At 47.9% G+C, this 27,399-nt stretch overlaps 1 protein-coding gene across 1 annotated transcript in view; it reads left to right on the forward strand.

Annotated features, from left to right (window-relative positions):
* Positions 1 to 10,242: 10,242 nt before the first annotated feature.
* PLXNC1 (plexin C1) overlaps positions 10,243 to 27,399 on the forward strand; it is a gene marked incomplete at its 3' end in the record, with an annotated part of 145,967 nt that continues 128,810 nt past the window's right edge. The window contains exon 1 of the mRNA XM_080935786.1: positions 10,243 to 11,319. Within this exon, the coding sequence (XP_080791912.1) occupies positions 10,258 to 11,319 (1,062 nt within the window). The 5' untranslated portion in view covers positions 10,243 to 10,257. The remainder of the gene's footprint in view (positions 11,320 to 27,399) is intronic.

Here is a 27,399-nt window from a genome sequence, read left to right on the forward strand (position 1 = left end):
CCAAAAGGCACGTGGGTTTTTAAGAGACCAAGTACATGTGTTTTATCAACTAGATTTTGTGTCTTTGGCTTTAGTTAGGCTCTGTTACATGTTCAAGCAGAAACATTTTGAACCCCTTTCTAGTCTTTATCAGATGAGCTGTAATCCTAATAAGCTTAACATCAGTGTCTCTCCCTGGAGGCTGAAGTCTGACGTCAGTGATGAGACCTCCTCCCTGCTCTAATGCAAAACTTTTCCTGAGGAGACACTGTGCACGTGCCTACTCACCCCAGAACGGCAGCCATGACAGAACAAAATACAGATAACCACCAAAGTCCCACTTGGCAAAGCAGAGAGTGTAGCAGTAGTCCATTAATCCGCTCTAAACTCCCCACTGGCGGCTGTGCATGCACTTCCTGCTACTGCCCAATGTTGGATTAGTCAATGAAACACACACACACACACACACACATACATACATACACACACACACACACACACACACACACACCTGTGCCTTTTATTTTACTGTGTCTTAAACAGCACAATGGCTGGGCACTTCTGAACCTCTCTGCAGCTAACACACTCTCCCCTCCGATATTCCTGAATTATTACTTATTAAAACCTATATTTCATCCTGGTCACTACAAATGCAGACTTGCAGCCCTCCTGGGCCATGATCCCTGACTCTTACATATTGGCAGTGTCTGTCTTTCTGTCCCCCACTTCTCAGGCTGAAACCTCTCCTTTCCCAGCAATGGAGACTCTTCTCCTTCTTCCTGTGACTCCCTTGTCTGAGAAATCTAATGTCCGGCCTCTGACTTCCTGCCCAGCCATTGACAGCCAGCAACTTTATTTACCAATTAGAACCAGGTGGGGACAGGGACCATTGATGTCTTACACGCAGAAGTGTAATTTTGGAACCCATTTAACATAAGCAATAAACCAAAGCTGAAAGAAGTGAGTTTTATTGGGGTTACTTATGAAAATATAGGTGACGGGTCACTTACAGGAGCAGAAATGACTGAAAACAGCTGCATCACCAAAGCCCACCCTGAGGAAAGCTGGGAACCTGGTGATAGGCTGCAGGCAGCTCAATAGGTTTGAGAGTGTCCTTTCTGGATGTCTTAGGTAGTATAAATCTCTTTTGGGCACCCTGGATATAATGGGGACTTTTATTGCTTTTGCTGTTGGGGCCCTCCCACCAGTGAATCTAGTCAGTTTCAGGGACTTCCTGAAGATACTTTGAATTGTTTAGCTTCTTGCTTGAGATTCCCTGCAGGCTGGAATGTCTCGCTCTTAGAGAAAACAACAATAATCCCCCCCAAAAGAGAATTAATCCCACATGAATATATAGACAAGGCGAAGTGTATAAAGACTTAGATGCCTACAAAGAAACCAGTCCTACTTACAGCACAACTGCAGAATGCCAGCCTAAGAGTTAGGAGGGTTTTGGTTGTTTATACCAGGCAGTCTGTGGGACTCCACTATGGAAAGCATAGGAAACTAATACAGTGACTTAACATAGCATTGGGGACAGTAATGGTCACACTGACACTATTTACTGAGCAGATTCCGGGAGCCAGGCATCGGGTTACACACATCTTCCCCCACCCCAGTATTATCTCATTTAGTAGTCATGTAACCTCCATGAGTCATGACATTCCCCACTCCCCTCCCCAATCCTTTATAAGGATCCCGAGGCTCACAGAGCCCAAGGCTACCTAATTACCAAACTATGGAAGCATAGGGTCTGGAATTGAAGCCTGACTAGGGCCATTGTATCCTGGTAAAAAGAACATGGCTTTTCTTCTTTTGGACACAGACAGCCCCTGTGTCGGAGGGCAGGACTAGTGAGCAGAAGGCTGGGTGGCTTTCAGTCCCTCTTGCCTATCTGGGCGGGCCTCCACCTAACAGTGACCTACCATGTAGCCCAGGTGCTCAGTTGTTATACTGACCAGCTAGGAGCTGAGGTAGCTGGAGACGTACCAGGAGGTGGGTGCACGGGGATCGTGAGTGCTGGGGTGCAGATCCCATCCTCACACCATTGAGAAAGAGGTACAGGGGCTCCTGATGGTCTTTGGGAGAACCATTGGACTTCTTCAGCCCTGTTCTGCTCACTGGCCACAGCGCACCCCAATACCTCCAGTCTTTCAGTCAGCAAGAAATCTAGTTTGCAGGATCACGTGCTAGGATGACCTACTGCCCCCTTTACCACCATCCTTGACATCCCCACCAAACCAGGAAGCCCAAGAAATGTCTCGCTGCCTATTTCACTTGACTCAAACTTTAAGTGTCTGTGCCGTTCTTCACCATTAAAGCTCCATTTTTGCTCTAAAATTTGCAGCTTTCATGATGGGGGAAAGGGGACCTTTGACACTGTAAATATTTAATCACCATTGAGATGTCCAGTAGATAAGAGATTGCATTCAATGGGCATTACGGATTGGCTGGTTCTAAAGAGCAAAGTACAGGTGGGGCAGGGGTGAAGTGAGATGGGGTAGCCTTCTAAAGCACGCTATCTTTAGAGCATAAAGTGGCTCATATTCCTATTGTGGCTGGAGCAATGAAGGAGGCTAGAGTGTCCGACTTACCTCTTTAAATATTGGGTGGGGTGAACTAAGCCCAGGTCTGGAGGTGAAGAAGTCTGGTGATCACCTCCTAATTCTGTTTTGCTAGCCATGAATAGACATGAAATTTCTAGACTATATCGAGGTGACAGCTGGAGTTCAGACTTGGGGGAGAAATTGTCTAAAGAAGAAGAAGAAAAAAAGCTGTCTGTTCGGTTTTGTGTCTTGTTTGAAAATATACTTCAAACATTCGACAGTATTTCAGAGATCATAACTGCCTGTGCCCCCACCTGAGCCCTTGGCCCCCGGTAGTCCAGATTCACTTTTAAGTACTTTTAGTTTTATGTTTTAACTGGAAAAAATAATCTTGCCCAGTAGGGTTTCCATTTGTTTCTATCAATGGGCTGGATTTAGTTTAGGAAAGGCCATGGAGAAAGAATGAAATGTGCCAGATCTGGATGCACCAACCATTTGGAAATAAAGGACATGCACTTTGCCAAATGTCCCTGCTGAAGGGACGCCCCGTATCTCTTCTGGATCCATCTCTGAGGTAGGTTAAGTAGATGGTTATATTCTGACAGGAAGCAAGTGATATGACCGGAAGCATCAAAGGGGTGAGGTGGTGGCTGAGGTATTGCCGAGGAAAAGGGGTACAGGAGCAGGGTTGGGGGCACTGAGTAAGCCAGGGCACTGAGAGAGGACACCCCGTGGAACCAGTGGCCTTTTAGAGGACATGGTTGCAGCTAGTCTACAGATTAGCAGGTAGGGATCTGGGGGGGGGGGTGAGGAGCACAGCTTTACCCCAGCTCTCCACTCTGGGGTCTCCTACAGGGCCTCCCATTGGCTGAAGCCAAAAGGCAAGGGCTGTGTCCGTAGATGCAGACTTCTGGTACAGAACGGGAGGGACCGGAAGAGCGGGGGATGGTAGGGAGAGCTGAAGTCCGCGCAGCACGGATGGGCAAGAAGTTCGAGAAGGTAGGGGTAGGTTAGGTGCCGGGGATATCCTGACCTATGAATTCACGGTGCTGTATACAGGAAACAGGCACAGATCTCCCCACCCCTTTCTTTCGATTTAAGTCACATCTTAGTAAAAGATTTTTGACAAGACAAAAAGAAGCCAGGCATGGTTGCATGTGCCTTTAATACCTACACTGGAGAGGTCAAGGCAGAAGAATTTCTACTTGGGGGCCAGGCTAGGCTATACAGCAAGATGCTATCTTTAAAAAGCAGGGAGCGGGGAGGGGAGGACTGAAAAGATGGCTGTTCTTGTAGAAGACCGAGGTTTGGTTCCCGAGACCTACATAGTGGCTCACAAATGTTTGCTCCAATAGTTGCTAGAGATCCAGTGCCCTCTTCTGGCTTCTGCAGGCACTAGGCACACACATAGTGCGATATACACACAGCAAATACTTATAAACAAAACATGCAATAACACATTTTTAAGGGACTGGGAGATGTCTCAATCAGGAAAATGCTTACTATGCAAGCTTGGGGGCCCGAGTTTGGATCGCCAGCACCCATTTAAAGACTGGGTGTGATGGTGCATGTAAGCCTTAGGCGAGAGGGATGGGAAACACGTGAATCCTTCGGGCTCACGGATCGGCCTGTTCAGCTGGATAAGTGGGCTTCAGAGCCTATGAGAAATCATGCCTCAAAAGATAAGTAAATAGCTTCCGGAGGAAGACACCAACGGTGACCTCTGACCTTCATTTGCATGCACACGCATGCGCACATCCACCCCCAGCCACCCACACACATTAAAAAGGGGAGAAAGCCAAAAGGAGCAGAAGGGCAAAAAAAGTGTTCAGCCTTTACATTTGGGATTTAGTGCGTGAGAGCCTTAGTGTTGGCAATGCGTGTGAAACCACCACATCCTCAATATTTTCCCCAGCGTGGATAATGACAATGCTTTCCCCCTTTTCCCCAGGACCACATGCCCAGCCACCAGACAGCCACCGCCCGTACTCAGAACTCATTCCAGTTGCTTCCCCCGGGCCCAGGAGCGATGTTTTGTAGAGAGGGCAAAGACAGAATAAGCAGGCGAGCTCCGCTGAGCCGCCAGATTGCTCGCCACAAGGTCCAGTCACTTCATTGTCAGCTGTGAGAATCTCCCCACCAGAATCTCGAGGAAGCGGACGCACAAGTGACTGTGGAGATATCTGTCTGTTAATCTTATCTTCTGCTATTCATTTTAAGAGTTTGGGTTATTATTAATATGAAGGCTGCTTTATGGCAGCTCTTCTCGTTGAATGAGTTTGTGCCAAGCCGCCTGCCAGTTATCAAGGGACTCGGGGACCCAGGATTATGCTAACAGCGAGTCTCTGAGACATGACCGCCCGAGCAGGGACATGAAAAGATTTTTTTTTCCCTAAAAGGGACCAGTATTTTGTGTTTACCCTCAATAACCTTTTCATGCTTCATTTCAAAGGAACAATAAGAAAAACACAAGCAAGGATAGCCACAGATTCCAAAAATAAGTCTTTATTTATAAAAATTAATTTTAATTTAAATTAATTTAATCAATTAATTTAATTTAAAATTAATGTAATCAATTAATTTAATTAACTTTAAATTAAATAAATTTAATTTTAATTTTAAGATACCACCCAAGTTGCAGAAGTGTCCCAAAGCTGGAGATGTAATTAGATGATGAGTTTGCTTACTTCCTGCAGATCTAGAAAACTCTATGGTTGCTGATGACTTAACTGTGTTTTGCTGTCAATCAAGGGTAGTCTCGGATTCTTCACCATAGGCATAGCGAGTGTTTGAAGAAACTTCATGTTACTGAGTTTGTGCTCTAGTTTGCTTTCTATTGCTGTAATAAACACCATGACAAAAAGCAATCTGGGGAGGAAAGGGTTGATGTCACCATACAGCTTAAGGTCCCTTATGAAGAGAAGTGAGATCAGGACCTGAAGCAGAGACCACAGAGGAGTACCGCATGTACCGCATACTGGGTTGCTCATACGGCTCAGGAGGCTGGCCCTTTCCACATCAATCATTAATCAAGAAAATGCCCCCATTCTCAGATGATTCTCTTTTGCTTAGCCATCTCAGGACGCTGCTTCCGTAACAGCACCAAGTGCCAGGTAATTAATGTCTTAGATTCTACAGCCTCTGAGAAGACTTGGCATTTGTCACCCTCTCCATAGGCCCTTATATGACTTAAAGAAGGTCAGTTGGGAGTCTAAGTGAAGAATTGTGGTTTGGAAGGCCCGGCTCTGTCTGTGAGTGTCACTCTTCTGGGAAGCGAGATGTAATGTAACTCTACTAAGTCATGACCGAGAAAGTTGACAATTGTACTGTTGGAGGTGACCCCATCATACTTCCCAGCCTTCGTACAGGAAGTAGCAGCTGGGTACCATCGCTGGGTACTCTCGCTGGGTACTCTCGCTGGGTACTCTCCATCCATCCAAGGCCATGTGAGTGACACCCAGGACCAGGTCCTGCACTCCCTCAGCCATACCTTGAGAATTTGTTTAAAGGCTACGACACGTGAGTGTGGCTCCCCCTTGACCCATGGTCTTTGTCTGTGGATCATACAGTAGTGAGAGGGATAAAGACAAAAATGCTGGGGGAAGAAGGGCAGGCCCACCTGGCCAGCCAGCTTCGTCAACTCAGCTCCGGCAATCGATGAAGTGACAGAAGCCACAGTTAGACCCCTCGGCCATATCTCATGACCGTGCTGAATTCGACTTTTCCTATTGGCTGAACTCCGTTCAACTCATCTCTCAGCATCTACTCAAACTATACAACAATACTTCCTCTAGTGTACTTTCAAACTATCTGCTAATCTGCAGTCCAGGAAGGAAGCTAGCTCAATTCACTTTCCTGTCAGTCACCAAAGGGAGCCAGAAACTTTGATAAGGTCTTCAGCCTGAAGACCACATAGACATGAACAGAGTTGTGGAGAGAATGAAGTGGCCTGTCTGAAATTCAAGGAGGCCAAACAGATGTGTTTTGTATGGGGTTGCCCCGATTCTGTGCAGGGTGTGGTAGCTACATAGAAAGGGTGCTAAAGAATCTGTCGGCCATCAGAAATAACATTCTCAGTCGCTTCCAGCTCCTATCAACCCAACCAGCCTTTTAAACCATGGCCAGTTAAAAAGAAAAGACAAAACAGAAAAGTGAAATGTGAATGATAACCATCTTGTGACTGTGACCAATTGCCTACTGAAGAGTTCTTAATGTCCCAAGTCTCAGCGGGAAACCACAGAATCTATAAAGCCCTGTCCAGCAGAAATGAGCCTGATTGTAGATGGCTTGGTTAACCCAGATTGCCTCCAGTGCCTGAGGGAGTGGATATTTTCTCATTATGAAGACTTTTGCCAGCTAGCAAAGGCTGTGCGTACAACTGCTCAGAACCCATCTGAACCGCCCGTTTCCGGGGTAGCAGGTCTGTCTGTAGCAGAATCTGTACCACCTTCCTTTGTTTGGTTTTCAGCCATTTGTGTTACAAGAAGTTCTGGAATGTGCCATAAGGGACACCCAACAAGATGGATGGGCTCGGCCAGTTGGTGACAGAAGCTTGTCTTGGGTGAGCTGCATACCCTCTGCCAAGATGGGTGTGTCTAAGAGAAAGCCTTTAAAGAAACACGGACCCTATGCCCAAATATTTGTTCAGAGTTGTTCATATTTCCCACACTTTTCAGATGTGAATGTGTGTCCTGAAGGTGGAGCTTTAGTACACAGGAAAATTGGGAAGGGGCGAAGGCATTTGCTCAAAATGGGGGAGGATCAGCAAAGAACCTGTTTCCCGGTTTCTTAATCGCCTACATTTTTCATGCCAAAAAGTTAGCATGGATTCCGATTTCTTCCACTACAGGAGTCTGCACACAATTAACCAGGAGGAGAGAGAAAGCCTGCTTGTCGGAATGGGGCTTATGGTCTCCGCAAACTAAGGAGATGCAGGGGCCATCAGAGCCCTTTCCATGCCTTGCTGATAATTTGTTTTGTAGGATGTTGTTTCTTCTTTTTCATAATGCAGTAGCAAAGAGTTGAGAAGGGACCAAGGTGCCATACCACCGCGTATGCTTAATCCAAATGGCTTCCAAGGTGGTCTTCGAGTGTCTGTAGCAACACTGTGGGGTTTAGGGACATGGCTTGGTCGCCAGCGAAGGAAGACTATCTTCAAAATGGAATTGAATGCTGCCTCTGGACTCATAGGACCGCCACAGCCCATTTACGAAGAATCGGCCACAGGGAAGCAATAGGGAACCTGATGCATGTGTGCCCTACTATGTTGGAGAGGGGTCAGTGTACTTTGTGAGAGGGTTGTTGGTTTATTTAATTTCTATTTTGAGCAATGCAAAAAAAAATTCTTAAACTATTCCAAGCGGTGGAGATGGGGAGGGGCGCTTAAGCAAGTAAGCCATTCGATTTGCTTTGCTTGAGAGGCCTATATTAACATCAATCTAGGCCTATATTCTCTGCTTCCTTGCTCTCTCCTCTTCTTTCTGTCACTACAGAAGAGGTGACTTCCATCTAACATCTGAGAGCACTGGTACTGCCCATCAGCAGGTAGAAACAACAATAGCCAGTCCCCAAAGAGGAGGTTGCACGTGGAAAGATGGAACCCTAGCTTTAAAAAGCCACTGCTGAAGGAATGGGGTGTGTGTGTGTGTGTGTGTGTGTGTGTACATACATGTGTGAGTGTGCCCGAGTGTGTACATCGGAGAGGATGGAAGTCAAGGCCTGGTTCAAACTCTCTTATCACTGAGTCACACTCACACCTAATACTAGCTGCACAACTAGATTAGACTTTCAGGCTTCTTGCCCACTTCCTTCTCCTCCCTTCTGCCTTTCCAAGTCCCCCCTCCCCCAGCAGCAGGGGCAGGGGCTTGGGGAGGAGGATCTAAGCAGTTCTGTGGAAGTGTAAAACCTGCAGCAGGCGCCAGGCTCTGCAAGACCTGTGAGGAAGCTCATTCAGCACATGCCCCTTAAAAAAAAAAATACAGATTCCTATCCCGAGCTGGGCCGACTTGGAGATAGGAAGGGAAGAGCACACAGAAACCATTTGTAGTCCGCGGTGTGGAAAAGATCTAGGAAGGAATACAGACCATTTCTTAAGAACCCATAAAGGTCTTAGCTCCCTCTCCATTATCCACAGAGTTAGAGGCGCCAAGGTTTGCCTCTGGGAAGCCCACTTCTAAGAAAACGAGAGCCTGCCTGCTCCCCAGAGCACAGTGATTTTCTGTTCCAGAAATTCTCGGTGGCTTGCGGGGTGGGGTGGGCGGGGGACAACCCAGCTAACTGTTGCTGCCTGGATGAAGTGGGAAACATGGTAGCCCTAGCTGCTTAGTCCAACGTACTTTTCCCTTTATTCTCTGGAGAGTGTTTTAGCGGCCACAGGTGGCACTGGACTAGCAAGAAGCCTGTAAGCGGCTGTGGTGTGAGGTGTGGATTCGAATCTCTACTGTGCTATTTGCTAACAGTAGTGCCATAGCTGGCGGGTTCCATAGCTTCTCGGGAGACCATTTTCAAAAACGGAGTAGGGATAGTAAAACTCACTAATACCGATGTCCTGAGCATTACGTGAACCCAAATCGACATGGTGCATTTAGAACTACGCCCAGAACGTAGCAAGTTCTCAATAAACGTTAGCTTTTGTCGTTAGGGTTAGATAGTGAGCAGAACTTTCTAAATGCTAGATCTGAGAGCCTGGGAGTCCGTTGCCAAGGGAGACTAGGGAGCCTTTTCAAATATGAGAGCTCTGGCCCGAGGGATTGTCCACAATGAGAGTGTGCGGCGCCTTTCTCCCACCTCACTCTGACCCAGGGAAACCCACCCCCTGTCACAGGGGCGCCTTGGTCCCCCTCAGCCATCTCTGGCTTGGCCGCAGCTCCCCGGCGCATCTCTGAGGCCTCCCTCCCGCCGCTCCACACCTGTCAGCCGCCCTGGCAGTCTCCCAGGGGCTCGAGCCCCGGGCCTCCGCGGCAACCCATTCGACCCTGGGTCCTGGCTCCGCGAGCCTCGCGTTTGCCCGGGGCTGCTCTCGTAAACAAAACCCGGGCGTTGAAGCAGCCCCACGGGCTGGAGAGCGCGGGAGCCAGCTCGGTGCGCGGTTCCGGCGCCGGGGGAATCCGGGGCGAGCAAGGGGCGATGGTGGCAGCCACCGCGGCCGCGGCAGGCGGCTCAGCTTTGTTATGAATAGATGAAAGAGGCCACCTACACAGTAACCCAAATTACGAGACCTCCCTCCTCCCGATCTCACCGAATCAAGAAGGGAGGGGAGATGGGCGTGGAGGGAGGGCGGGCGAGAGGCGGAGGGCGGAGGAGGAAGAGGATGAGGAAGGGGCCAGTTGCATCCCACTTTCACAATGGGAAAGTGAAACGCACAAGCGCACCCAACCTCTCCAGCCCTCCCCGCCCGCCTCGCTCCCCTCCGCCCGTCCCCTCCCTTCCCCTCCGCGCCTCCCCGCGAGCGCCCGCGCGGCACAGAGGAACTCTCCGGCGAAGGCGGACGAAGAGGAAGCGTCTCCGGAGCGCGCAGGGCTTGCCGCCGCGGCACAGGCTGCCGGAGCGAGCCCGCCGCGCGCCGTCCTCCCTGCACTCCTTCCCGGCCGAGCCGCGGGGATGGGGCGGCTGCGGGAGCCAGAGCGCGCGCAGGAGCCGCCACCGCCGCCGCCGCCGCCCGCGTCTCCGTCGCCGCGCGCCTGAGCCGCCCGAGCCGCCGCGCGCCCTGCCCGGGGGCGGCCCCCCTAGCCCCATGGAGGTCTCCCGGAGGAAGGCGCCACCGCGCCCCCCGTACCCCGCCGCACCGCTGCCCCTAATTGCCTATCTGCTGGCGCTGGCGGCGCCCGCCCGGGGCGCGGACGAGCCGGTGTGGCGATCTGAGCAAGCCATCGGAGCCATCGCGGCGAGCCGGGCGGACGGCGTGTTCGTGGCGAGCGGCAGTTGCCTGGACCAGCTGGACTACAGCCTGAAGAACAGGCTCTCCCGCCTATACCGGGACCAAGCGGGCAACTGCACGGAGCCCGTCTCGTTGGCGCCCCCCGCGCGGCCCCGGCCCGGGAGCAGCTTCAGCAAGCTGCTGCTGCCCTACCGCGAGGGGGCGACCGGCCTCGAGGGGCTGCTGCTCACGGGCTGGACCTTCGACCGGGGCGCCTGCGAGGTGCGGCCCCTGGGCAACCTGAACCGCAGCTCCCTGCGCAACGGCACAGAGGTGGTGTCTTGTCACCCGCAGGGCTCGACGGCCGGTGTGGTGTACCGCGCGAGCGGCACCGACCTCTGGTACCTGGCGGTAGCCGCCACCTACGTGCTGCCGGAGCCGGAGACCGCGAACCGCTGCAACCCCGCGGCTTCCGATCACGACACGGCCATCGCGCTCAAGAACACGGAGGGGCGCAGTCTGGCCACGCAGGAGCTGGGCCGCCTGAAACTGCGCGGTAGTGCGGGCAGCCTGCACTTCGTGGACGCCTTTCTCTGGAACGGCAGTGTCTACTTCCCCTACTATCCCTACAACTACACGAGTGGCGCTGCCACCGGCTGGCCCAGCATGGCGCGCATCGCGCAGAGCACGGAGGTGCTATTCCAGGGCCAGGCGGCCCTCGACTGCGGCCACGGCCACCCCGACGGTCGCCGCCTGCTGCTTTCCTCCAGCCTGGTGGAGGCTGTGGACATCTGGGCCGGCGTGTTCAGCGCGGCCACTGGAGAGGGCCAGGAGAGGCGCTCCCCCGCCACCACGGCTCTCTGCCTCTTCAGGATGAGTGAGATCCAGGCGCGCGCCAGGAGCTGCAGCTGGGACTTTCAGGCGACTGAGCACAACTGCGTAAGTCCTGCCCCCGGGGCTCAGATGGAGACTTGAGTGACATTTACCAAGACTCAGGTTCACATCGCCACTGACTAGCGGAGACTGCGGGCTACTCTAAATCACAGCCTGGGGTCCCCAAAGGGAGCGTGTAGAAAGGGTGGCTGGGTAACAGGGAGGATTGGAGGGAGGTTCAAAACTCTAGTGGCTGCCTCTCATTCCTTTTAGTACAAAATGCAGGCGCTTGTTTGGGACTGAGCTTTCCCCCACGCCACCCTCTGTTCCTAACCGCTTCTCCAGACTGGAGTCTCAGTGGACATGTGGGCTTGACCGTTTGAGCTAACTGTTACTGATGCCCTCACCTAAAACTAACGAACCTAAAGGACTCGCCGCCACACCCCGCTCGGCCTTTGTGCCTCCCCCCCCCGCAACTCCCCCCCCCCCCCAGTCTTTTGGCTGCATCCTATGTGATGTGGTCTGTAGAGTTGTGGCCTGCTCCTTACTGGTTAATAAATGCTACCGAGCAAAAGCCGCTCGCAGACCGCCCAGCCTGACCCAGTGCGAGGGGGCGGGGCTGTGGCTGGCGGATGGTGGCTGTGGTCTCAACCTGGCGGAGAGAACCCGAGGAGGCGGGAGGCAGCTTCTGTTGTACAAAGCCTCGCCCTGAAAAGAGGAGCCGGGGGAGGTGTAAAGTGTTGGGGTGCTCCAGGCAGTTTCTGGGCTGCAGATTTCCAGACTAGATTGCGGGGCTCTCTGGCACCACCCTTGAGCTGTGCGGAAACCAGGCAAAAGACACAGGTTTTCCCTCAGGGCTCACAGGGCAGACACAGCTTGAAATTTTGAGATTGACAGTTCTTTGACCGGAAAATAAAGCGACAGTTCAAGAGGGTCTAGCCGATGGGGATTATGGAGGCTTTGTGTACTTCTGCAGAGGCCTTTGCCCTCCCAAGGCTACTGGCAAGTAACTCTGCATATGGCTCCTGAGAGGGAAGCCTGCTGAGAGCCTCCTTAATCACTGGACAGAATTCAAAGAGCAGGAACGGAGGGCTACAGGAGTTGCTATTGTTTTGCTGTAAAATGAACCAGCGGAGGAAGGGGGAAAGTCTCAGAGTGGAGAACTGTTGCATGTACATTCAATGTGTGCCAGGGTGCCTGAAACATTTGCTCTATGGTATATTGATATGCGGGTAGAAAGACACTCCCCTCCAGCCCTTTCTCTGCAAAGCACACCTTACCAAATATTAGTCTTATTATTCATGGAGAAAAAGACTTCCGGTTACTCGCTTCTTCTCTGCTAGGGCAAGCACATTGCCATTTTATTTCACTACTAGTATAAATTAACGCATACACAAAGCACAGGTTGTTTCCCCCCTCAATGGTTTAGCCTTGCTGCAAGCGTAAGACTTAATGCTTAAGGTCTTCCTTTATATATCTTCATAATCTAGTGGCTAAAGTTTGCCAAATCTCTGCCTTTTTACTTCTCTGTTGAAAGACTTGAAACACCCCTCTCCCCCCCATTTTTACTTTGCATCACTAAGTGTTCGGCAGTTTGCCTGTGGGGTTAGCAGCAGCAGCTCTGAGGCCCACAGCAGGTAACTACCACGGAAGTCCAAGCTTAGCCATCTGACAGCTGTGTCAATGTGCAGAGCCAAAACATTTCTCTTGACTGCATCTACCTATTGGGTACTGGAGGACTCGGTTTCCTTCCAAACCCAGCAGGCATCCCGACTGCACTCAGAATCCAGTTTTTGGCTCAATCAGGTGTTTCTACTTGCACCGGGATGGGGAGGGGCAGGATTAGTCTAGAGCTGTTTATCCTTCTTCTTGAGGGCTCCTTGGAGGGAGCTGCCCCTTGGAAATCAAGCAAGGGATAAACACATGCTGCCAAAAATCTGGAATGGGGAAAAATAAATAATTAAAGCAGGTCCCTGTACAGCGTTTCTGGCTGCTGTTATTTATTGAGAATTCCCAGGGCGCTCAGAGCTGTGTGTTCTGAAAGATGGGGTCTCTACCCTCTGAGCTTGTCATCCAAGTTAAATGATATACTCGGGTTCAAACAATAGCTTGTCATGGCTGCACAGGTGGGAACTGGGAGTTTGCTTTTCCTTTTCTTTTCTATTTTTTTTTTCATTTAAGTCTTTGCTCTTGGAATGCATTAAAAGCTTTAATGGGATTTCATTTTAAGAACGTTTGAATGAAAGAAAAAAAAGGTGGTAGTTTTGATGAAAAAGCCACAATTTTCTAACCAATTAAATAGGCAGATAAGATACTTAACTCAACAGATACTTGCTTGATGCCTGCTTGTGTGAGCCATGAGCTAGGCTGGGTGCCACCAATTGTCCCAGTGAGGAGACAATAGCAGGTTGCAACCCCATTTAATGGGTTCATGGGATCAGTGTGGCCTCGGCTGTCACTCGCGAGAATGTTGTCATTCGGTTGCATTTCATTTTCGGGTCTTAAATCTGTTTCTGAGAGGAGTGTTGAAACAGGAGTTGGACCTGAAGCACTCCATAGAGGGAGCCCCAGCAGACTGCAACAGCCATTCCTAGCAAACACAGGCTTTCCCACCCCAACCTTCTTTCTTCTCTTCTTTTCATCAGCGATTCACAGGCTGCCAAAGCTCAAGCATCTAGATTTGCTTGCCTTCTCCCTTCCCCTCTCTTGCCAGCTGGTACCTGTCCTGCCCATCTTCTATCAACCCGTGGTAACGACAGAACTAACCAGGCAGCGTTTGCCCATCTCTTGGGTCTCTTGTCTCCCAAGTGCTCAGTCTCTTCCCTGCTGAAGATTAATTTCTGAGATGTTTGTGCAACGTGTGCACTCAACACACAAGGCATTCTCCTCCTCCTCCTCTTTCTTGCCTTGCCACCACATTTCAGTATGCATTCACAGAGATCATCCATTAGCTGCAGACCCCAAATGCACATGATGTCCAGTCTCTGCATGCCCACTCTATGAGGCCCCTGATGTGCATCTGGGCAACATGCCCTCTCCTAGAGAGTTTTATGACAACTTAACACAAGTTCAAGTCATCTGAGAGGAGGGAACCTCAATTGAAAAATGACCTCCATATGATTAGACTGTAAGCCTCCAAGCCTTTAGGGCATTTTCTTAATTAATGTTTGATGGGAGAGGACTCAGCCTATTGTGGGTGGAACCATCCCTGACTGCTAGTCGTGGGTTCTATAAGAAAACAGGCTGAAGAATCCAGCAAGCAACACTCCGCTATGGTGCTATGGCCTGCATCAGCTCCTACAGCCAGCTTCCTGCCCTGACTCTCTTCAGTGGTAAATGATGAGGTGAAAGTGTATTTTAAACAAACCCTTTCCTCAGCAGCTTGTTTTTTGGCCATACTGTTTAACCCCAACAATAGAACGACTAACTGATATTCCTCCCTAAATGATGCTCCTTCAGCAAGCCTGGTAGGTCAGTTCTGTGAAAAGTATCCCATTTCCAGATGAAGAAGCTATGATCAGTGACAAAACCTTCCTAACACCAAAGCCTTCGAAGCTTAAAAGGCCTCCCAGTGTCTATTTCTGCATTCTTTTGGCCATACTGGTGCTTCTGGAGACGTCCCCTGAAAGTTAGTTCCCTAATTAAAAAGGCAGCAAGTGATTTCCCTTGGGGCACTGTTCTCAACCTGTTGAATGACCCTTTCTCAGGGGTCACGTGACAGATATCCTGTATCTATATTGCAATTCGTAACAGTAGCAAAATTATAGTTATGAAGTAGTAATGAAGATAATTTTACGGGGTCACCATAATGTGAGGAACTGTGTTAAAGGTCACAGCGTAAGGAGGGTTAAGAAGCACTGGTCTACAATGCGACTTTTCGAGTACAGCGTACCTTCTGAAGACAGTATTTGCCTCCAAATTTATGCTGAGCTTTAAAATGTTACATGGCTTATTTTCTTCATTATGTTCTACCGTGTACCTGTGTTTAGATTAATATAGCAGTGAATGTTTTTAATTATGTGCATTAGTTTATGAAGTTAATTTAACTCCCCCCTGCCCCCCTGCTAAACCGAACTCCCACTACTTCTGACACATGAGTATATGAAAGGTGTTTGTGTTTGGGTCTGTGAACACAGATTATTCTTTATTTGTTTGGCTGCCATAGTTGGGTCCTGGGGTTGCCTGTGGATTAAATACAACCGATAGCCCTCTACCGAGGGCATTTATTTTCTCAGACACTGGCTCATAGGATTGATTCTTCAGTTCTTTTTATCTGTTGAGGGTAGATATGCCCCCCCTTTCACACTCACACAACTCTAAACCCTGATTTAATTCAGTTGACATGCAGATGCACAACCACAAAATGATTGTGTAGTCTCCACTAGCCACAGCCAGGACACAGGTCACAACTGTGACGTGACAGCCCAGTTCTACTTGGCAGTGCGACCCGCTGACCTCAGAGTACAGTCTTCCTGCGATGTTTATTGCCTTTCCAGTTTCGGTTATGATTCTATCTAGCCTTTTTTTTTTTTTTTTTGTCATCTGTAGACTAGCTGGGGAATTTTACCTTTACACACATCTGACATGCAAGGGTGGATTAACACAGGACAAGTGTAATGATGGAGCCCACTTAGAAAGCCGGGGAAAGCAATCATAACTGCTATCTTCCGAGTAGTTATCATGGAAGGGTTTGTGCAAAGCAATTTACATGCCTTATTTTCTGTTGATTCTCAGTCACCATATGAGGCAAGGACTTCAGTTGTTATGATGATTATAGATGAGAAAATTGAGGCTCGGAGAGCTTTGGTTAGGTTCCTAGCTTGCAAATAGCAAAGGATTTAGAACTTATGTGACCGGGGTCTAGGATCTGGGTTTTTAACCACAGCTGTGGACAGTCAGTCCCCACAGACACTGGGTCTCAGTGTTCTTCCTATCCTGTGTGAGGCAGGCAAGGCTCCAATCGATAAGATAAGACCAGCTGTTTATAAGTGATGGAGGAGAGAATCTTTGGTTGTGAACAGAGTTTCTGAGTCACCATCTCAATTGCTGTCTGATGCCCGGTGTGGTTTCTTAGCCATTCATTTCTTGCTAATATTGTTCTTGGCATTTGGGCCTGTAAATAGCCTTCATGAATGTTCTCTCTTCCAGTCCCAAGACCTAGTGCAGTATCTGCTATGCAGTTAGAGATTAAGAAGTGTCTATTGAATAGAGTAAGGAAGGGTCTTGGAGGATCACATTGTGAATAAAAGTATTCTGTACTTAACAGCAATATTTTCCCAGTTCTGGTTACCATACATTCCCTTAACCTTTCTTTTTTAGGATTTATTTATTCTATTTATATGAGTATACTATACCTGTTTTCAGCCACACCAGAAGAGGGCATCAGATCCCATTACAGATGGTTGTGAGCCACCATGTGGTTGCTGGGAATTGAACTCAGGACCTCTGGAAGAGCAGTCAGTGCTCTTAACCGCTGAGCCATCTCTCCAGTCCCCTTTCCCCTTTTCTTAATAGCTGATTTGTCAAGGATCCCTTCTCTTCAGCTTCTGGGTTAGATGGTATTTACTCTTCCGGCTCTTCACAGCGATAGCCAGACTGCTTGTGTTGCCTGTATGGGAGGTGTCTTTGGCCATGGAAACCTATGTGACTGCTTTTTCTGTGGTTGATCTAACAACATCCAGATTCTAGAAGGAAGAGCTTTTTGTTGTAGGTCAGTGTTTCTTAAAGTATGGTGTGTGAACCATCAGTGCATCATCACCCAGGAATTTGCTAGAAATGTAAATTCTTGGACCCAACATAGAATTACTAAATCAGAGACTCTGGAGGTGGGAAGGGAGTAAGGCTGGATTTGTATACAAGATTGAAAATGTTCCATCCTGCTGGGAAGTTCCTTAATCAGGAAGGTAAACAACTCGAAATAGCTTTAGGAAGTCCCTGAAGCTGACCAGATTCACTAGGCCCCTTCCTACCAGACTGAAAACGAGCTACAGGACTTTCAGACAAAGCAAGCTGCAAAGAAGGCTCTGAGGCCAGACCCGCTGCCTGAAAGGGGCGGAGACCAGCCAAGCGGTCTGAAAGAGATTTAGATTACCTGAGGGCCCTAGAAAGAGAATTTTCCAACCTGCTGAGCTGCCTGCAGGCTATGCAGTGAGCTTCAGGTCCCCAACATGGTGAGCTGTCACTCATGCTGGGGCGGGCTTTGGTGTTGCTGCTGTCTTTGAGTCATTTCTGCTCCTGGAAGTGAGTGACCCCGAAAAAAACTTACAGTTCAGCAAGTTGGAATTTGGTGTTATTTGTACTTGAATCTGTCATGGGCTGCTTCCCTGGGGTGAGTAGACAGGTACGTAACTTTTCTCCAGGAAAAGTCTTGTCACACAGAACAGCAGGCAATTTTGAGTTTATTTTATTGTATTTAATTCATGCGTATGGATATTCTGTCTGGATTTGTATCTGTGTGCTGTATGCATGCAGAGGCCTTGGAGGCTAGAAGGCGGTGTCAGGTCCCTTGGGACTGGAGTTAACAGGTAGCTGTGAGCTGCCATGTGTGTGCTGGAATCTAACCTGGGCCCTTTACAAAAACAGACAGGGATCTTCACCACTAAGCCATCTCTAGCCTTCAGCCTGTGTTTCGAACAGGCCTCAAAGTGATTTGAATTCATGCTTCAGTAAAAGCAAGTGAGTTCCATTGTGCTCCAACTATGGTGCCTGACCTGTTCCTCCTCTTCTTTCCCGTTTGCTCAAAGGCATTAGTACCTAGACATACTTTTGAAAGTCTCACCATTCTTCAGGCTATATTCAGAATCTCAAGAACCTGTATCTCAATCAAGAATCTATACAAGACTCTCATAACTAATTTTCAGGTTGTGTAACAATAGTTGATTTGCATTTTATCCTAGGATATAGAAAACTTTCTAGAACCTTCTATTCTAGAGCCAATTCACACACCAGATATACTCTCTCCAAGTTTTCTTCTGTGCAGCGTTGATCCTGAAACCTACCCTAGTTAGGTACAGTTGGCTGCAAGGTTGTATGTGCGTAAGCTCAAGTAAGGGAACCAGGGATTTTGTGGACAGAAATATTGGGAGTTACATGATAATCCTGGAGCTAGAGCCCCAGAGTGCTCTAGAAGGGTTACATGCACAGTCCCTGAGGCAGGTCAGTGGATGGAAGCTGCTATATAGCAGATGTGAGTACTTGGGCAAGTGGTCTTTCTGTGCCTTGTCTTTCCATTCATTCATAAAGAGCCTGCTTCTATCACAGTGCTGTTGTCTGAATTCATGAGATAATATGGAGTGTAGACGACCTGTGTACATGCTGGCTATAACCACTGTTGTGTGTTGTGATCACTAATGAAGACAGGACAGTTCTCTGGTATGTTGTGTTGGCAAGTGGTCATGTACTGAAGGCAACCTCGAAGGAGTTTTCTCTGCGTCAGGGAGTGGCAGATGCTCATTCTTAGGTAACATGGCAGCTCAACTAAGTCAAGTCCGTTCCGAAAGAGCTTTGTCTGCTCCCTCAAATGTGTGCCCTTTGCTGCCTCTCTCTGAATATGCTTTGGCTTGACCTAGGCTACATCTAATACCTTCTGCCTTGGTCTCTAGAGCTTTCCATTCAGATCAACAGGAGAAAAGATGGAAATGTGTCCAACTCACCTTTTCACACCAGATCACACATACACTTGTTTAATGTAGCATTTGCTGCCTTCAGAATAGGCATTAACATTCGATCCAATCAGAAGGAAGCCAAACACGTCGTGATTGCCCCCAGCAGGTCCTGAGGCTGGATTCCCCAGGGGAGAATGATGGTGGAGCCACACTGACCAATCCTTGACTATAATAGCATGTAGTCAGTACAGCATGATGTCATCTATCAAAGCATGATGTCATCTCACTTCCCTCAAGGTTTCCTGATGACTTCCTTTAATGTGTGCAGGCATATGAAAACTGAGAAGCCTCAGAGCCACCATGGGGACAGTTGGTTGGAATCATGGATCTAGTTTATTTACAGGGGAACAAGAGACGTAGGGGGTAGGTTGCTTGATCTGATAGACTCACACATTTTCTTATGATATTATCTTCATGGAATACTAATTTGCTGATATTCATGTTACCGTAGCTGATTCCCTGCCTGTGTTACTAAAGATAGTTTTCTCCTGCCCCTTGCATAATATATCAGGCTGACAGTTGCCTCTCCCTCCCTCTACTCCTCCAGTGCCCCCCTCCAGGTCCACCACCTTTCTTTCTCTCATTCAAAAACAGACTTCTAAGAGATAATAATAAAATAAAGCATAATAAGATAAAACAAGAGCTAATACATCGGAATAGCACTAAACAAACAGAAGAAAAAGAGCCCCCTAAAAATGTACAAGAAACAGATACCCTCCCGTCATTCGCAGGAACCCCATAAAACATCAACTAGGGAGCCACAATATATAAGCAAAAGACCTACAATGTAAACATTATATACATACACACACACACACACGTACACACACACACACACACACACACACACACACACACATATTTAAAGCCCTGCCACAATATTATGAGGCAAGAAACTTCCAAAGATAAGACTGAGTTTGTTTTTTGTTGGTCATCTAGTGCTGGACGCATGGCCTGCTTTGAAGAGTCGATCGTTTCCCCAGTGAGACTCCTTTGGGGGAAACTAAATTTTCATTTTCAAGTGGTTATCATTTGAGACAGCTTCTGGGCTAGAGATGGGGTCCTGTATCTACTTCTCCCTTCATCTCTAGGACCCCGTGTGGTACACACCAGTGCAGGTCCTGTGTGCACGCTGCCTCCATCTCTGAGTGTCTGAGTGTGCATCAATCCTGTTCATGTTCCCGGATGGCCTTCATCCCCTCTGGTCCTTATGCTCTCTGCCTCCTCTTCTGCAGGGTCCGAGCCCTGATGGGGCGGGTTTAATGGAGACTCTTGTTTGGGGCTTAGAGTTTCAACAGTAGCTGGTTTTTGTATTAGTTCCTCTGCTCAATTATTGCTTTCTTCAGAGAAGTTAGTGGTCGGGGAACTTGGCACTATTTTTAGCCCAACAGCCATGCTGTTATACAGACTTCAAACTTTTTTTTGTAAAGAGCCAGATTATTAATGTTTTACTCTTTTCAAACTTCTCTTAATCTCTTAATTATGGTTAATCTCTTAATCATAGCTACTGACCTCATGTTGTTCTCTGAATGAAGCCAGGGGTTGGTACATAAATAAACCCACAGAGTTAGGACGCTATGAAATATTGTGGACACCAATACCTGAATTCCTTCTCATTTTTATTCATCATGAATTATTCTCACACACACCCAATTTTCAAGTCATATAAAAAGGTAAAAATCAGTCTTGGCTCACAGACTATTCAAACACAGTCAAGATGTGGCCCACTGGTAGTGGCTTGCCAACTGCTGCTCTCCTGGAAAGATGGGAAGGAAAACACACATTCTCCAGGGAGCCTGCTGTTCCATCTAGGAGGGCCATGACAGAAGGGCTTGGATGCCCCTAGGAAGGGTGTCATCATCACACAGGAGGACCCAGAAGGCTCCAGGGCAGGGACATGATGCTTGGGTGGTGTCTTGAAGCTTACTGAAGACGGCAGACTAGGGAGTTCTGGAGAGCATCCAGCTTGCTCGCAAGTGGGATGTTGAATGAGTCTCTGAGCCACAAGCCACTTACCCTGGCTGGGGATTGTCCAGAAATGAGTTCGCAGGACCAGATGGCGAAGGGCTTAATGAGGCAGGCAAAGGTGGGTAGGTTTATCCCGATGGTCACTTTCAGACTTTTCAAACCTTGCTTTTTTAAAATAAACACTTGCCCAGAAGCTCCGTATGTTCAAAAAGATCAGCGAGTCTTCCTTGACCTGCTGTTCCAGGAGAGAGCCTTGCCAAGTTCAGGGGTGCTAAGTGAGGCAGGTTGCAAAGGCCCTGGATCCCATAGCTTGCCCCCCACCCCCACCCCCACCCCCCGACCTGCATCTATGACTCATCTCAGGGATTTCAGCTGAGCTTGGTGGGAAGGCCAAGACTGAGGATTCAGGGAGCAGGCAAGAGGTTTAGAAGCATACCTAACCCCGGTGTGTTCCAGAAAGATCACTCAAGATAAAGTGGGTAAAGTGACTGATTACAAGGCCAGCCATTGGCTCACACTGGTTATTTCTTGTATTTATATTCAGGGGCCAGCCATGTTTGAAAATATGGCTGTTGGCAGTAAACAGGGAAGATAATAAACATGTAGCAAATAGGTATCCTTTTTACATTAAAATGATAGCTGAAACTTCAGCACAGCACATACAGCTCTGTATCCCTTTAATCCTTACCGTAACTTGACAAAGTGAGGCGTATTGTTCATTCCCAATTCGCAGATGATAGAACAATGGTGCAATGTTAAGGGGGGGATAAACAGTTACGGGGCAGGGGTTAGAGTAAGTTCTTCCCAAGACAAACAAGACTTCTTGAGAGCATCCCCCACTCCACCCCACCCCACCCCCACCCCCTGCAGCCGCCATGGCTGGGTGTGTACTTTGCTAAGAGAGCTGAGAGCCACTGCAAACACTCACTCACAGGAGGACAACCTAGTCAGTGTAAAGAGAAATCTAAGTGTGACAGAGGGTACGAGGGATCCAGGAGAGTGTCAGCGGGCTGTAGAAGGAAGTTCTTCTGACAGGACCCCCTAGGCTATGGGAAGACATTAGATTTTACTCTCAAAGCCTGGGAGAGCTTTAGAAGGGAAGCAAGATGATTGAATTTGAATTTCTAAGTAATGGCTGGTCTGTGGGGGACTGACTGGCCCTGTGGAAGGAGAAAGCCTGCAGGAGGCTCTCACAGTATCACAGGGATGGAAATGATGTTGCTTCTAGTCAAGAGTGGAAAGGGAAGATGCAAATGGACTTATTTACTGTTGTAAGCCCGCTGGATGATGAAGACCCAAACTGTGTTCCGGCCATGAGCGTGGAAAGGAAGAAGGGGATGAGGTCGCTTATTAAGGAATAATACTGAAGAGTTGGCAGCCCATTAGAGATGACTTTAAGTTGCTTTTGGGTTTTGGGTGCCTTTGGGACATCCAGAAAGAACAATGAAAGAGGCTTTGTAACAAATTTTAGGAAGTGGATTCTGCTTGCCAAAACTTGGAATGTGTTAGGCCCTGTTAGGCCCACACAGCCCTATTCGGACCATGTGTGCCCTGAGTGGTATTTTAATCTGCTTTTTTTTTTTTTTTTTTTTCTATAACAAAATACCTAGATCGAGCTATAAAGAATGGAAGTTTATTTGGCATGGTTGTGGCATTCAGTGAGGGTCTTCTTACCATATCTTAACATCAGGCATGCCATGGCAAGAAAAGCGGGTGCAGCTCAGATACCCGCTTCTTTGTAGAAAGTCACCAATGCCATCCTTTTGTAGAGAAGATTTATTTTTGTTTATGGGTAGTGGTCCTTGCCTGCATATATGTCTGTGGACCATGTGTGTGCAGTGTCTGTGCAGATCTGGAGAGGGCATCAGATTCCCTGGAACTGGGGTTACAGATTGTCACATGCTACCATGTGAGTGCTCGGAATTGAACCTACTACATCTTCTGCAAGAACCATCTCTCCAGCCCCAGTGTCATCTAGTCCTAATGATCTCCAAAGGTCCCCACCTTCAACTACTAATCACATGTGGATATTGGGGGTTCTGCTATTGACACATGGACTTTTGGAGGACACATTCAAACCACAGTGAGAGGAGTGGCCAGGTTATTTCATCTCGTTCTTTCCCATGAAGCTGTCTGATACATGGTGAGTGAGCCTTTGGTAAGCAATTATACAAACTGCAAAGAAGGCTCTCTTCGTGGAGTGGAAAAGACAGTGATGAGAGGGAACTTAGATAAAGGGTTCCAAGATAGGGCTGTGTTTATAGGAATAATAAAAGCCAGGCAGTCTGAAAGGAAGGGTGTTTCTGGTGACTTCCTGCTTAGTAAGGCAGACGTTCTTGTCCGGGCGTCCCTACCCCCAAACTGGTTGAAGAAATGTGTTATCTAACTCACCAGCTGTTCTCCATCCTTGCTCAGTGGCCTCCCCCGAAGGCTCTTCTCTTCCACTGTGACCCCTTTTAAGAATTGGATTCCAAGTACTGACCTGTGCTTCTCTCCGGCAACAGGATGGGGCAGGCTGAAGCAGCTGGTAACCACGGGTGTCATTTTGTGTCAGACTCCCATACTCTGCAAAATATTTTCTTAACCCTGTGGGAGTCTTGTGCCATGGGCCTCTGATGAAACCCATAGCTCCTGAGCCTATTTTTAATGCCTCAAATAATTTGGGTTGCCAAATAAACCAATTATATTGTTATACAAAGATATTATTGTGTAGTAATACATCTTAACACATGCAATGGCTAGGTCTAGCAGCAGCAACTACCATAATCTCAAAGTGGAGATGCACTTATATGATCCTTTGAGATATCCGCCACCATGACTATGAAGCGATAGGAAAGTATCTGATTTCTTTTGGCGACAAAGGCATGGGTTCATGTTATACTGCTATGCACTGAATCCAAAATTAGAGGAAATGCTGTTTCAGTTAGAGCTCACTAAAGCCTCCTCTCCTGCTTCATGGGTTCCTTGAACTCTGTGCCTGAACTAAGGGCATGAGTGGAACTTCCACTCGAACCATTCACTTCTATTTGGGAAACCATAACATGAAATGTGAAGTGTCTCGTTTTGTTTCAAAGCTCATTTGATTTACTTGCCTATGAGGTTACTCCTATAATTATTTTATAGGACAGACATTTAGCCAACAGCAAGTGAATGGATGAATGGAAGTATGGATGGCTGGATGGCTAGGTGGGTGTCTAGGCAGGTAGATGGGTAGCTGGACGGATGGTTGGGTGGGTGTATAGATGAGTGGATGGGTAGATAGATGAGTGGGTTGAATGGTTGGTTGGTTGGGTGGGTGGATGGATGGATGGATGGATGGATGGATGGATAGATGGATGGATGGGTGGGTGGGTGGGTTGGATGGTTGGTTGGCTGGTTGGTTGGTTGGCTGGCTGGCTGGCTGGCTGGCTGGCTGGCTGGGTGTGTGGGTGAATGGATAGATGGATGGATGATTGGTTTTGTGGGTAGATGGATGGGTATATGGGTGGTTGGGTAGATAGGTAGGTGAATGGATGGTTGGGTGGATGGGTAGGTGGATGGATGGTTGGATGAATGGATAGGTATGTAAGGAGATAGGTAGGTGAATGGGTGGCAGGTAGAAGAATGGATGAAGAAAACTCAGGAGAAATTACTAAGTTCTCACAACTCATAAGAATAGAGCTTGAATGTGAACCTGATAGTTCAATCTCTGTTATAACTTCATAGTTGAAATAATATTCTTTCTACTCCTCCAAGCTTCCCCCAGTGACTTTCAGAGTTGAAATAATGTTAGCTATGCTCACAAACTTATAAACTGCCCCTTACATTCTCTCTAATACACAATTCTTTATTTCTATAGTCCATTTTATTTATTTGTGTGTGCATTCGTGAACATTGCACGGTGCACATGTGGCAGTCAGAGGCTGTTGTATGTATACATGAGCATTGCACAGTACACATGTGGCAGTCAGAGGATAACCTTTAGAAATCAGTTCTCTTCTTCCACATGTGGGTCCTGGGGATTGAACTCATGACCTCAGGCCTATCAGCAAGAGCTTTTACCCACTGAGCCATCTTCCTAACCCTGAATTAAGTTATTCTAATTATGGAAAGGAACAGTCTTGTTCTTTATTTTGTTCAGAGCGCATGCCAAATATTTTGTTCTGTTCTTAGAGCGGCACTATTTTATTTTGTTGCAGTTGCTGCTTGTATGTTGTTGTCATTAGACCAATGTCTCTGTACAGTCTAGCCTAGCTTAAAACTTGAAATGTAGCCCAGGCTTGCCTCAAATCCATGATTGCTCTGTCTTAGCCTCTTGGATACTGGGAATATAGGAGAGCATGACCATAATGAGACTCGAGACACATTTTAAATAGGGGTACCCACAGTCATAGGCTGCGTATGGATCAGAAGCTGTCTCTTATGAGTTATTGAGAAGCTGTGGATGTGAGATTTAGAGAAGAGCAAGATAGCTAGGAGATCGTGGGGCTGGTAACTTACTATCACTTCCCAATGCAGAACCAAGACCCACTGTTTACAAGGGACAGATCTTGGCTCGGTCGAAAAACACTGTAATGATCAAGCCTACTTAGCAATGTCCCTTTTTGCCTGATGAGATATTGATTGGAAGTATTCAAACATTGATCTCTGTGTTTATTTATTCATTCAATAAACACTTATCGACAGCTTACTACAAGCTGGATGCTGAGGTGAAGGCTGCTTTCAAACTGTAGAATAAGACAAACTGTGGAAGAGCGCAGAGTCTGCTGGGAGATAGACAATAAGTACAACTTAAAAAACAATTATAGGTATTCTGAAGGAAATGAGTTGAATGCTATGATTCAGAGTTACAACCGGGGTGGGGGTGGGGGTGGGAGAAGCAGGTTCCTGTGTCAGTGAAGAGTTAACTTAAAATCTGGAAATATGCAAACAAGTCAGTCCACAAGGGACTGAAAGAGAAGAAGCAAAGTAACAGTGTGTGGAGAGACCCTGAGGTAGAAAGATGGTGATATGTTTCTGAAAGAAAGCTGCTACAGGGGCAAAAGCAGCTTAAAGGGAGAGAGCTAAGGGATGTGTCCGCAGTTGTCAGGGGACCAACACAGCTGGGGTCACCTGGGTGTATGCAATTCTAAGTGTAATGGGCAATGGTAAAGACTGTTGGGGGAAAAGTCTAACTTGTTTTAAAGACGACCTTGATGGCTGGATGGAGGACAAGGTGTGGTTTTTGATCAGGAGGGAGATGCAGGGAGCTCAGCCTGGGTAGATGTCAGAGATGAAGGGGACAGACTGGAGAATTTTGGAAAATCTGGCTCAGATAGGGCCAATGAAGGGTGCAAAGGATCTGGCACTGACCGGTAGTACTGTTGGTGGCAATGAAGTAGAGCGTTGAAGAACAGAGTGCCAAGAAAGAAAGACTGGACAACATTTTTCAGCAACTTTGAAGCCATACATGAATTGTGACGGTTCTCATGACACAATGAAATTGGTGTATTTGGGGAGATGGGAAAGGTACTTGGCATTAGAGGGCACTTCCACCATCCTGTGGAGAGGAGACCAAGATGTCTCATGAAACATACCTCAAGATGAAAATTATCCCACCCAGAACACCATTGGCTTTCTCATGGACCGATGTTGGTAGACTGCTTCCTTCTGTTTGAGGGGCTGGGAGGAGGCTGTTTCTTTGCTGCCTGCTATCATAGCTTCTGGGGGATGATTTAAGTTGTTTTTTCCAAAAACATTTGGCTGAAACTAGCTAAAGGGAAGAAAAGGGATGGTGTGAACCGGGAACACAAAGCCCAAAGGAGGAAGTAGAAAAGTCTTAGAGAGTGAGCTTTGGCTGAATGTAGGATGAGGAGGTAGAGGACGTGGGGCAGGGATAGAAGAATGTGTAAAGTCCGAGCATCTCTCAAGTGCCTTCTGTAGGTGAGAGATATACCCTGAGTCATGGTCACACAGCTCTGTCCTTAGTGCCCTCCTAACTGCATCAGCCTCCAGCACACCTTGGGTTCCTCCCATGACTCTGAATCCCTTTGTAAAAGTTCCCTTTGGATGGCCCCACACATGCCATAAACGCAGCCAGCGTCCAATTGGTTCTGTCTGTTCCAGAAGAATAGGAGGCCATGACAACCTGAGCAGCTAATGAAGCCCCACCCCACCTTGAGTGAAATGTTTGGTTTTTTCAGTCCTTTAGCTTGATGAAGATGACTTCCTAATTATTGTCATGCACATGATGTCATTTGAGTCTCATGGCAGTGCTGGGGCTAGGCAGGGCATTAGGTAGGGATGTGTCCATTGTACAATGTAGAGATCTGAAGGAACCACTTGCCCAAATCAAGCATACTGTCAGGTGTAGAGCAGGGGCCAGAACTTGGAATGCAGAGTTTTGTTAACTACCAGCTGGTCCCTGGTGAATCAGAAAGAGCAAATGATAGAGACACGGCTTGAAAACAAGGGTAACCCATGGAAACAGAATACAAGACGAACTGCCCTCTCTCTCTTTCTCTCTCCCCCTCGGTCCCCAGCTTTGGGGACATTT

This window comes from Micromys minutus (genome assembly GCF_963924665.1).
Source record: "Micromys minutus genome assembly, chromosome: 22".
NCBI classification, from domain to species: domain Eukaryota; kingdom Metazoa; phylum Chordata; class Mammalia; order Rodentia; family Muridae; genus Micromys; species Micromys minutus.